General features: G+C 36.1%; 2 protein-coding genes across 7 annotated transcripts in view; one reads left to right on the forward strand and one right to left on the reverse strand.

The window, feature by feature from the left end:
- Positions 1-2: 2 nt before the first annotated feature.
- On the reverse strand, positions 3-1821 carry LOC127954989 (growth arrest and DNA damage-inducible proteins-interacting protein 1). The gene is made up of 2 exons (XM_052553426.1): positions 1418-1821; positions 3-428 (listed from the first exon to the last, which is right to left on the reverse strand). The coding sequence occupies exons 1-2, from the start codon at positions 1789-1791 to the stop codon at positions 143-145; spliced, it is 660 nt and encodes a 219-aa protein (XP_052409386.1). The 5' UTR covers positions 1792-1821; the 3' UTR covers positions 3-142.
- LOC127954857 (nuclear factor 1 X-type-like) overlaps positions 1198-12960 on the forward strand; it is a 159100-nt gene continuing 147337 nt past the window's right edge. For 2 of the 6 annotated variants that reach the window (XM_052553423.1, XM_052553421.1), the window contains exon 1: positions 1199-1308. The gene's annotated coding sequence lies outside the window, so the exon portion shown is untranslated. Of the gene's footprint in view, positions 1309-12960 lie in introns of all 6 variants that reach the window. The other 4 variants (XM_052553420.1, XM_052553413.1, XM_052553414.1 and 1 more) reach the window with 4 other exon arrangements.

Raw genomic sequence — 12960 nt, forward strand, 5'->3', positions numbered from 1 at the left:
CATGTTGTTTCAGTGATTGATTTTATTTAAATCAAACAATCTGTGGGATAATCACAATGACACACACATACAAAAAAAAACAAAAAAACAATAGTATAATCTATTACAGTCGCACTGTCTGAAAGTCCTTGTTCTCTGAGGGTTACTGGCTGGATTCTGCCGTCCCTGTTCCCTGCTCTTCCTCTCTCTTCCTGCGTTTCAGGAGTTTTCTCTTCTTCTTCTCCTCTTTCTCGATCTCGGTGACCATCTCTTTGAATTTGGCACTGCGGGGGTCCAATGCGTAACCGAAACGTTCTCTCGCCTCGGCCAGCAGCTTGTCCCGCTTCACTTTCTCCTCTCGTTGCTTCTGTTTAGTTTCCCTTTTCTGCTTTTTCCAGTCGGCGATCATCTTGGGCATCTTGGCCATGTTTGCAGCGATTATCTTCTCTCTGAGTGGGAGCAAAGCGAAAAGCACATTAAGTCAATGAACATGGCATAAAGATCAGGTAATGAATATAGCACAGTTTTATAGTTTTTTTTTTTTTTGTTTTTTTTTTGTTATCATCTACTCATCCTAAATTTACTGTTAGTTTTTTTTTCACAGAAGAAACATTTTTCTTTTGCAAACATTGATATATAAATACAAATACTAAAGTATTTTGAGAACATAGGATTATAAAAAAGATATTTAGTGGAATGTTAATAACCGAATAGCTTCTGCCATTGACTTGCATTTTTTTTTACTTCCATAGTTTAACCATAAAAATCAAATTCAAAATAAACAAAGATTTAACATTTTAAAAAATAAATAATCTGTCACGAGACACGCTTTTTTTTTTTTTTTTGCTATCTACTCATCCTAAATTTACTGTTAGTTTTTTTTTCACAGAAGAAACATTTTTCTTTTGCAAACATTGATATATAAATACAAATACTAAAGTATTTTGAATAATCGGTCACGAGACACGCGAGCTGATAGAGTTCGACGTCAAACCAGTGATACGTCATAACGGTCAAATTTTAACTGTTGAAAGATTTTTTTTCTCTGAATAATGATTTAAATGTCGCTCCATACATAAAAAAAAAATCGACCACAAACGGGTTCAGAAAGCTTGCCATATAGCCGAGAAATCATGTGGATTATCATGTGGAAATCAGAAGCTGGTTCAAATGTAAAAAAAAAAAAAAAAAAAGAAGAAACGAAAAAGGACAAAGACGTTTAATCACACTTTGAAGATGTCCTGTAGTTTGACAGCAGAAGTCGATTCAGTTTCGTTGTATGGAAAACTGGAGCTCGGACATTTGTGAGAGAGACAACTCAACGTGAAGGTGAGGAAAAATGACATTTCATTTTGGGCAGAACAGTTTCTTGTGACTGAATAAGTTGTGTAACTCTCGATCGTGTGAACTGAACAAGTGTTAGTCAGGCTGACTTCACCTCTCCATCCGCTTCTGCTGCTTCTCTCTCTCTCTGGCCGCGATGTTCTCCAGCATCACCTCGATCGGAGGGTGCCACTCTCTCTCCTCGGCCATCAGCTCCTCCAGCCGGGCGGGAGAGGGCCAGAGTTTGGCCGGATCCACTCCGGACACGCTCCCATAGCGGCCGAACAGTCTGCGCTCGTACTTGTCCGTCTTCTGCCACTCGGGCGTCTTCTCGCTCTCTTTACTCGGAATATACGGGTTCTTTATATTCAGCCAGAGGGGTCTGGGGTTATAGTTCGCGATTTGCTGGACTACAGCCGGTAGAAATGAGTTTAATTTACTAAATCCAAGCATTAAGGCTGTCCTCCTGCTTAGCAAGGAGGCCGCCATGTTTGATGACAACCCACCCAGTGACCTCTAACGTCACATTTTAATTTTTTTTGCACGTGGTGCTGACGTCATGACGCCCTCTGCTGGTGAATTTATAAAGTAGATTCGATTTATTTATTTTTCATTGAGGATATCTAATATTATATCTAATAATAATAATTGAGAATTTCTAATATTATGAAGTTGAATTCATATGTATTATTTTACTCACACTGGGATTGTTGTTATTATTATTAAATTACTCGTTTGTTTCATTTTACAGTGCAATATTATTATTGCAATATTAAAGTTTTTATTGATTTGTACATTTTTTATAATTTAAGTAACTTAACTATTATTTTAATAGTATAATTGTAATAAAATATTATTTTAAATAATAATAATATTTTTATTTGTAGTTATAATTTATTTTTTGTCCTTATCGGATCATATGCCTTTTGTTTTCCTGTTCTGTGCTGTAAATGAGAATCATGTATTGTTTAGAAGTGTTTAGCTGGTGTGTTGTCAGTGTTGGTCTCGCTCCTCCTTGATCATTGTCACGTGGAGTTAAATCAGCACCTCAGGGGGACTTTAACAATGCTCTTTGCCTCAGAGTTTTCGTGTGTCCTGAACCCAGCACAGCGGGATCCTATTATTGGCAATAAAGGTCTTAAATGGATCTGGTCCTGCTGGTAATGTTTATCCCAGAGTCCTGACCATGCTAGAAAAACAAAGATGATAGCGCCTTTTAAATCTCTGCTAGCCTTTTAGGCCACATTTAGGCCAATTTCATTACTTTAACAGAAAAGGAACATATATTAGGACACAAATTACAAGTTACTGGAGAATTAATAATATAGTAGAATCTTGTATGTATAAGTATACAAATAAATACACAAATACATACATATATATTAAACGTTAAGTTTGACACATTTTTAAACAGTATTGCGCAGCAGTTTGTAAATGTTAAACAGAATTAATTATAATAAATGTTAATTAGCTATTAGAATTGTAAAATGTAATTAATATTTTTTTGTGATTTTAATTTTACATTTACAAATGTTTACGTTTAATTTAGGATCCTAAAAACAGAAGTATTTTTTAATATCTCTGTACATAATTGAGGAGTTGATCTAATTCAGTTCTATTGTTTCTATTGTTTATTTTCCATTTTGTAGTGACCCATTTAATTCTATTAATTTTCCATCGTAATTAATTAGAAAATCAGTTAATAAGCAGATAAAAAAAATATCTGATTCAAAATTAATATATCAGTCGGTATAATTTGATGTTTATTTGAATGACCTGGTCTTCATCAGCTGAGTCAAGTGACAGTGACACTGAGAGGCCCTCTCCTCACGTAATTGGCTGATGAATGGATGAACGATCATGTTTGAAGAGTCTTAAGAGGGTTTTCCCTGAGCGTGTCTTTCACCCGGAGGGCTGCATGCGGTCTACTTCTGTTCATATTAATGGTCCAAGCCAGCTTCAGCGAGCAGATGAGCAGAAACTCCACTTAAGATTTCTGGAACGCAGCATGGGAGGGTTGGATTATTAACCAGCAAACACTCGGAGGAAGAAAAAGGCCTTTGTTTTAGATGCTCCAGTCCTCCCTCTCTATCACAAACCCCTCCCCTCCTTCCGCTACTCTTCTTTTAGTTTTGATTTCCTTTCATAAATGTAAAGATGGGACAAACAAGCAGCTTTAAATGTGCTTCTCGGAGAGACAGATGTCAGAGCTTTTGTGTCGCGAGGAGCGCATCATTTAACTCGAAAGTTCCCATGGCGGGGGGTTGAGGGTTTGAGAGCGGTCCGCAGCGCTTAATTTAGACACCAGTGATGATCGGTGCCAACTGAGAAGCTGTAAAGACACGACCATCTGAGAAAATCAGGTCTGCTTGCATTAATGCAGAGGTCTCTTCAGTATAGATGTGTTTGATTATATAACTGAATTTGGCCCCATTCATGTCCATTGTAGGTGCCACACATTTAGAAAAGGAGGGTAAATGAAAACTATTTTTAGTTGCAATTGACAATATGCCTTGCTGTCAGTTATGATAAACTTGTACTGAACCTGGAATATTCCTTTGATAAATGCAGGACAACATTGTCTTTTGCCATATCTAGTCATTCTAACCGCTCGCAGTAGATGAGAAGGGTCAGTTATAAAGCCATTATGGATGGGATTGTTCTCTCACGTTGCTCTTGTGAGTTCAACCAAAGAGACCATCCATATGGCCTTATGATTAAATATTTACAGGCCACCACATTTCCAACCAGCTCATGAGAAATTCATGGAGATGTTGCATTATGGGATGGTTCTATTCCCGCTCGCTGCTGTTTAGCCGAGTCTAGCCGAGGGAAAGTCCAGATGCCGGTTAGTAAACAAGATGTCTCTCATGCTTTTAATGCGCACACGGTGACCTGAAATATGTACATTACAAGTGCTATATATATGTGATCTTGATGGCAATGATGCTTAGTTCACTGACTACATTTAAATTTAGTCATTTAGCAGATGTCTTTATCCAGGGCAGGGTACAAATGAGGAAAAACACAAGTGATTATCAGCTGAATTTTAAACTAGAACATTATGGAAGACTGTTTCTGGTAACTGTGACTTTATATCTCACAATATGACTTTATTTCTTAGAGTTTATTCTCACAGTTGCCTTATTTATTCTTTAGTCTGAGGTGGAAACAAGCTTGCAACTGTGAAAAAAAATGTATCCACTAATGTCCATATTTCTCTGTAAATGTGGATATTCTCAAGTTTAACCTTACATTATTAATTTGATGTTTTATTAAAAGGTAAAAGCAGCCCAAGTCAAGAAGTAGGTGGTTAATATTAGTGGTTCGTTCATCACTCTGAAACTAGAAAGTCAAGTTGAGCACTTTGCATTGTGGGATATGGGATCTCTTACAGCGTGCGGCTGTATTCTGCATCTTTTGGCCTGGAGCTGCATACTGCACACAGAAAATATATTATGGTAGTGTGCTAATCTGAAGATAGTCAAACTGTAGAAATGTTGGACTGCACCATAGGGTCTACAAGACAGAAGCAAACGATCAGCGCACACGCAGAGTGTGTTATTGCTCATATTCTCATCCTGCAGGCGGATCTGGAAGTCTCCGTGTCATTGTTTAAATGATTCCCCTTCACTGAACTGGGAACGAACCCAAGCGAGATCTACACGTGAAAGCTCCTCAGGAGGGACGCACGTTCAGCGGGGAGCTTTTCAATAATGGATGTACCACATTGAGCTCCCGTTAATAATGTGTTTCTGTCACTGCGGGAGACTGAAAAACGCATTTTAGAGGCGGACCAGAGAATAATGGGATGCGAAGTTAGGGAAACTTAGTCATAACTCATTCTGGCTCTTTTTCAGACATTTTCAGAGTCTTATGGCTTTGTTTAACAGGTAAAAAAACATATTCACATTGTGTGTGTGTGTGTGTGTGTGTGTGTGTGTGTGTTTTTTTAAAGCATATTGTCTCGTTAACCCCTGAAGCTGTTATTATCAGAAATGTGTTTATGATTTCAGTGTTTTCACTGAAGAAATTATGGATTGAAGCAATGATCCATATGCCAAAGTTTATTCATGTTACAGACAAGATTTAAAGGAATCTTTCAGGCTCAAACAATTCTCCAACTGAAAAATGATGTGAAAATGATTTTACTTGTCCTTAGTTTGTTAAAACACAAAAATTGTTCACAAAATTCACTGAAAAAAATGCATTGGTGTAGAATTGCAAAGAAATGCAAGTAGCACATTGAATTAAATGTGTTTTGAAGTAGAAAAAAAATAAATATTATTTTCTTGTAAATCTTTCTGCGATAATCTAATCTATTTTTTTTTTTACAATGTAATGGCAAGGTTTAAAAGCAGATGTGTGAATTAAAAATGGTTTGGTTTATTATAATATATCATGAAACAAAAAATTATTTAACTTTGCACAGACAATGTTAGAAATTGATTTTATAGCACTAGACTAGACACATAAAATGTTGAACTCTTGTGACTATACCTTTTAAACAGTGTAATGTCCTTTCCAAAATATTTTGAAGAATTTTGATTACTAGACCGTTTCAGTTCCCATTGACCTCCACTGTACTTTTGTCCATACAATGGAAGTCAATGGGAACCAAAATTGGTTTGTTACTCACATTCTTCAAAATATCTTCACATGTGTTCCACGGAAGAAGAAAGTCATACAGGTTTGAAATGACTAGTAATTAACATTTTTGGTTGGACTGTCCCATTTAATCTAGTTTCTAAAACTGGCTTCCTCATAAACATTATTGACTATTTGTCTTGCCACTCTCAAATATGAGAGCAGATTTTGTTCCCATGGCTTTGTATGTCCACATTAATAAGTGATTTGACATTTGTGTCATGCTCTCTGTGTCCGTCTATTGTGTCTTCACCCATTGGGGACTGAGCACGGTTCATCGTCCAATCAGAAGCTGAGCCCTCCTGCTGATGCTTTGAAAACGGATGCAATGCCAGAGGCACTAAATACAGTTAATGGTCAATAAATTCAAATGTCATCATTATCTAAACAATCCTGAGAATAAATCCATGTCTTCTTATTGCTTGTCTTTAGCATTCAAGCATTATTCAAATACATTGTCTACATGAAATAATTTGAATACTTTTCAATATCCAATGCATTATCAATTTCACATTATATATATATATATTTTTTTATACATCTTAATGTTTTAATACCTGATTTTACATCATGAAGAATGAAACATTTATTTTAGTTTTGATTCATAATGTATGAGAGATTCATCTTTTTTTTAGTGTACAGTACATATGATGTATAGAATAATATATATATATATATATATATATATATATATATATATATATATATATGTAAATATACATACAGTATATGAAATATCACACAGGTAGCTTATAGATATAAATATGTGTATTTATATATACATATTACATATTTTAGTGTGTGTGTATTTGTATAGCAATATAATAATTATTGTAGGAAAATATTAAATATTATATACTGTAGACGTAGATTTATACATTATACATCTATATTGCTTTGAAAAACAATAAAAAATCAGGTATCAAAACACTGTAATGTATGAAAAGATATAATGTATAGAAAAAAGGGTAACAGTTCAGTTGTTTCTAAATTTATATTGCAATATTAATATCAAAATGAATCATATTAATATATTTTAGAAAATAAGCCAACAATATCTTCTTCCAAAACATATAATACTATACCTAAAAACTAGACTTGTAGGTTCTAGATGATCTGTCCATTATGAGAAACAAATCAGCCCAAACATGGTGAAAAAACTTGAATTGATATAGAAACTGTACTTTTGCAGAGATCATATGAAGAGATCTCAAACCCATCTGATGTTCTCACCTTTGTTGGGGTTGATGTGATCTCCGTGAGAGCTGACTCATCACACACACACACACACTGAGTCCGTCCATTGCTGTGGGTATGGTAGACTGGCAGAGGGGTGCAGGTGGCTCTGCATTGGTGCAGACCCCGTCCCGACGCTCCCGTGACCGTGCCAGTGCCATCTGTCATCAGCTTGAACATCTGCAAATCCAAGGTGCCCTTGATGCCCGGTGCCACCGTGGCCCACGGCAGGGGGACCAGTGGGTACACTAATCACATATTCACCACTAATCATCACGGCTAGGGCTTTTTTAATAATTCTAGCTTTGCCATTCCAGAAGTGTCTGCTTATTTATCCATATCTCATATCAGATGTCAACGGCTCACCCCATGACACTCACACAGTTCAATTCTAATGTGTTTGTCGAGTGCAAAGTGAGCAAGCCAAAGTGATTGTGGCCGTGAAAAAAACAACAACTAATAATGTTTAGATGAGTTGCAGAAACTATTATGAAACAAGAGTTAGTGAATACTCATAATGGAGTATGCTGAGGTCCTGAAAGTCTTCCATACCTGCAAGGCATCCATTAGACCACATTGCAATTAACATTCTTGGCTATGATCCTGATTACTTTGTAAGCAAAGCTCTATATTGATTTAGCAATAACATGTAACTAGATTTTTGAAGTAAAGTGTTGTCTCTGCAGCTGTCATGATGCTGGGCTGTTGTAGGAGCTTGTCAGGCATTGATATGACGTGTTGGGGTGGTTGTTAGTGCAACAATATACATTGCACAAGTGAAAATGTATTATAAAAGTATAATCAGTTGTGATCTGTTGCAGGTTTCTTTAGGTCTTAGTAAGATCTTTAAAAAAGTCTAAAAAGATCTTAAATCAAAACAGAAAGTTATTGAAATGGAATTCAACGAGTTCTGAGCCCTGAATTCTTGAGTTTTTCTGAGCCCATAGGCATATATATTCTTTCTTGTTTTAATCATAAAATCACTTCATTTTTTACCAATATCTCAGATTTTTTTGTTTATTTATTTTGCTTCTCAAGTAAATGCAAAAAAACTAAAACAGTCACATAGAAGAAGTGACATTTAAAATTCTGAAGAGCACCAAGAAACAGTCATTGATTGAGGACGGAAATCTAAAAGAGAAAGAAAAGGGGACGAACACGTCTGTTTTGTTGGCTAATAGACGACCGGAGCAAAAAAGGCCTAAATCTGAAAGAGTAAAGCGCTGAAAAGAGAATACAAACAAACTAAAAGGCACCGAGATCTCAATGAGCTGCGCCAAAATAGTTTGGCACTGGTAGTTTTTAAAAGGAACACCTGCGAAGCGTCCGTCGCTCCTTTAGATTCTCCTGAAACCCCGCTGGTCAGCGCTCCACTGCTTGGCATCTGATCCTTTGGCCCGCACCGTCAGAAGCCAAGAAGAAAAGAAATCGCTCAAGACGTAAGCTCGCGTTTCTGCGGTGATAAAAGCTTCAGTTCCCCCCACACGATTTGTCACCTGCGTGTTTGTTTTCCCACCCCCCGAGTCGAGAGCCCACCTTAATCTAACTGAGCTCATTAGTTGGCAGCGTTCACCGCACAGGTTCACACAATGAGACTCATAAACACGGGCGCCATCCACTAAATGAGGCCTGTCACCTCACGTTAGGCCGAAAATACCGGCTCGTTTATATGAAAACATTTTCATTTCGAAACTTTGCCTGGAAAATGGCTGTTTTGATGAAAAATGTGTTCAGCGTCAGACTTCATGGTTCTGGAATGTGTAGGGTAGGCGACTTTATGCTCCATTCCCGAGAAGAAAATAGAGGTGGATTTTTTTGACGTAGACTTTTGTGTCTGTTGGATACGGCTCAAAGGAATGGTATGGAACATAAAGTTCAGGTCGTCTCGGTTTCCTGTGTTTGGGATGAGGTCCCACAGCGTGCGTACCGCTCCATAAGATGATTTGTGGATGGCTTTCCTCACGAGGTGGCCAGCCAGCTCAGGGTTCAGATCAGGACAGGACAGACAGACTGAGGACAGCTCGAGCGCTGACGTGTTGAGTTATCCAGGCCTTGTTTTGATTCTAGTTATGTTTTTTTTCCTTCCCTGAAGGGGAATAAAGAACAGTAAAAACAAAAGAAGATTTAGAAAATGGTGATATGAAAATCTGAATGATTCCCAATAACAGAGAACATTCTCACAACTAACTAACTCGCTCTTGTTTAAGAGTTAGCTATATAAATGTTAGGGCAAAACATTCTTGAAGTAATATTTATGGAATGTTCTTATAACATAAAACTATTATTGATACGAATGAAGCCCCACACATGACATGCAAGGAAAAATAAATTAATTGTGCGCATGATTTACTAATTTGTTCCTTTGATGTATTAAAACTTGTGCACAATTACTATTTTGTACCGTAAATTTTCTAATTTGTTATCTCGACTTATAATAGTGTGCATGATTTAGCAAATTGAGGGAACGAATTAGTAAGTCATGCGCATGATTTAGCGTACTATTTTTTTTACTGCATGCCATGTTCAGGGCTCCGTAACGTAAATCTACGTTCTCAGAATGTTGAGAAAAAATGTTCTAAAATCAACATTCTCGTAACGTCCTCATGTTATTTGTCCTTGATGAACATTCTAAGAAATGTTTTTGTGCTATTCATGAAATCTGGACATTTGAACGTTTTCAGAATATTAACAATAAATGTTCAAATAAAGTTATATCTTGGGTGAAAATAAACAGTAGAATATTGTAAGTTATGTTTTTTGAAACAGTGTTTTTGTCACAACAAGAAAACTTCTTCACAACAAGAAAAGCATTTTAGTGTTCATATTCTGGGTTACATCTTGTAACCTTTAAATCCCGTTACATTCATGACGAGAAAACATGCCATTTCAGTGCTTCAGAAACATTTCAAAACAATGTTCCCACCACAATGTTTCCATAACCTGCCTTCGTTACCAGAGAAAGAGAAAATGAAAACTGTGAACTTGCTATTCTTTCGTTCTTTTACCAAAGCAGTAGGCTTTCCGATTAACTAATCAAAGTTACTACATTTCTTCGCAAACTAGGAACTATATTTATTTTTTATTGCTGAAAAAAGTAAATTTTTGGATGCTTTTCCTGTGTAAAACGTGTATGGTTGCTAGGACGGTACTATGCAGTTGGTATTACTTTGCATTGCTGTGCTGTTTGGGGATGATTTCTAGGCCATTGCTTTAACATCACTAGCTTGTTGCTAGGACGTAGCTCTGCAGTTGCTAGGCTTTTGCATTGCTATGTTGCTGCAAGAGAGTTGTAGGCGGTTGCTAGGCCGTTTCTATGTGGTTACTGACATTGAGCAGCTCTGCGGTTAGATGCATGTAGTAAGGAGAGCTGAAACTCAAAGCAGATGGTTGTGTTGGCACCTGTCCTGCTCTGAAATCAGTTTGGAGCTGTTTTCCACATGTATAAAACAGTCAAGACCTTCATGTGCCAAAAAAAGAAACACCTCCGATTTAACCCTCCTCTCACTGCGAGCCAGTCTCTTACAGTAACTAGTCATCAAATGTCATTTGAGAGCGTCTTTCTCACACATACATGTCGTATAATAAGATACATCAACTTAAACGGTTGCATGTATGGTCTTGGAAACAAAAAAAATAAGTATTTGCTTGCTCTGAAGCAGATATCTTTGATTGACTAAATGTTTGAATCCAGCAGGCAGTGTTGAATGAACAGAATACGGCTTTATCTCAAATGCTTCCACCATTAATCTGCATTACAAATAAACCTGCCTCCTTGAATGAGACTGGCATTAGAGTCTCATTAGTTGTGGAGCTTTATTTGCTAAAACAGCAACTAGGTTTTTAGTGGCGCTTACTGCCATAAGGCAAGAAAAGAATCAGATTTTACACCTTTACAAACATTTGTGAGAGACACATTCGACTGATTCAGTTCTCTTTCGAGTCTAACAAACCCTAGTGTGAACAGAAGGAAATCTCTGTCTGTCTGTATCAGTGCAGTGCAGTGTCCTGAGTGACCCGTGTGTCATACGCTGCTCTGTGATTGGCTGACGCTCAGCTTCAGTACGGAGAGGAGAGCTGAAACTCAAAGCAGATGGTTGTGTTGGCACCTGTCTTGCTCTGAAATCTATTTGGAGCTGTTTTCCACATGTATAAAACAGTCAAGACCTTCATGTGCCAAAAAAATAAACACCTCCGATTTAACCCTCCTCTCTTACAGCATCAGACGTCTGATGTGAGCAGGAGAGATATCATTGATATAACTTGAAAACTTTGATTTATCTAATTAAATGGCATATTACGTTTTCAAATGCTTTTGTTTTATGCCACTTGAAATACAATAAAAATTAACTTAAATAATAAATAGTAAAGCTAGTTGTAATAAAAACTATAGACATATTAAAATAACATATACATACATTTTTTTAATTGAAATTAAAACTGAAAACTACATTTAAAAACTATAAGTTTATAAGAATTGTTGTCTTAAACAGGGGTTTGTATCACTAATTATTGTTTAATTTAATATTTGGGTTCTACTCCAATTCTGTATCCTTCAGGTGGTCTTTTAAAAGTTTAAAGACCCTAAGTGGGAAACGTGTGCAGTTTCATGTCCAGCAGAGGGCGCTGCAGCACACGCTTCTCGTGCACGCGCACCTGTGCGGCCTGACGCTTGCTGAAGGTTTATGGACTATAACAGCGACAGTGAGTCAAACCACTGATTGTTACCATGTTTTTCACGCATAGTAACTCGTGTTTAAATTCCCAACACATTTAAATGTGCGCTTTCATTGCGAATTAAAATGGCATGGAACATTTAGACTGTGTTGTGCATAGTGAAGATTTTTTTTTTGTAGTGTTTGAAAACACAGTCAATAACGGAAACCTTTTATTTAATCAAAATGTTAAATAAAGTGCAGAAATCATTTATTAAATAACCTTATCATTATATTGTAATTTAATGAGATTGTTTAAGGCAGTTTTATGTAGTGTAGATTTTATATTTAGTTTAATTTATATAGTTTATATAGTTAATGTGTATTGTTGAAGACAACCTCAAATTGTTAACCTTTCTGGTTTAATAAATAAATAAATAAATATATATATATATATATATATATATATATATATATATATATATATATATATATATATATATATATATATATATATATATATAGTAATTAATATTTTCCCAACTTCAAACTAAATCTTGAGGAGAACAATCTGTCTTTGTCCTTCATTCTGAATATTTATCCAAATGATTGTCATTCGATGTATTAAACATGTGCTTTTGGTTTGTAGTGATTATCAGCACATAAGAGATGCATTAGACTGTATTAAACCAACTGAGGAAGAGAACGGCGCGATGGGCTCCTTACGCTGACCTGTGTAATGTTACTCAAATCGATTACCTAACCATTTCTAAGAAACATATTCTCTTGATTTAATCAGAATTGGCTCCTTCAGATCCAAGGGTGTTCTTGAAATAGCCCAATTTAGTTCTATTCTATTATTTTTCACAAACTTTCTAAGTCACTTCTAAGTCTAAGAAATTTATCCTTAGTCCTTTTTTAACGTATGTTTATTTGACTGTCAAAAGCAAAAAATCTCAAACGTATAACATGTGCCTCAAATAAAGTACAGAAAAGTGCGTGAAGATAAATGATTCCTTTAAAAGTAGAGCCACTCCGCTTTTATTCAAATTGTAGAATTGTAGAAAAAACAGAAATAATTTTATTTCTCTGTCTGATATTTTCACATCTGCTTAGACTATCA

This window comes from Carassius gibelio, chromosome A3 (genome assembly GCF_023724105.1).
Source record: "Carassius gibelio isolate Cgi1373 ecotype wild population from Czech Republic chromosome A3, carGib1.2-hapl.c, whole genome shotgun sequence".
Classification (NCBI taxonomy): Eukaryota; Metazoa; Chordata; class Actinopteri; order Cypriniformes; family Cyprinidae; genus Carassius; species Carassius gibelio.

Excerpts from the sequence above, each read along its gene's own strand:
- LOC127954989 (XM_052553426.1), bottom strand. The coding sequence starts at position 1,791 with ATGGCGGCCTCCTTGCTAAGCAGGAGGACAGCCTTAATGCTTGGATTT. Across the intron at positions 429-1,417 it reads CAGCAGAAGCGGATGGAGAG|AGAGAAGATAATCGCTGCAA; the intron begins GTGAAGTCAGCC and ends GCTCCCACTCAG.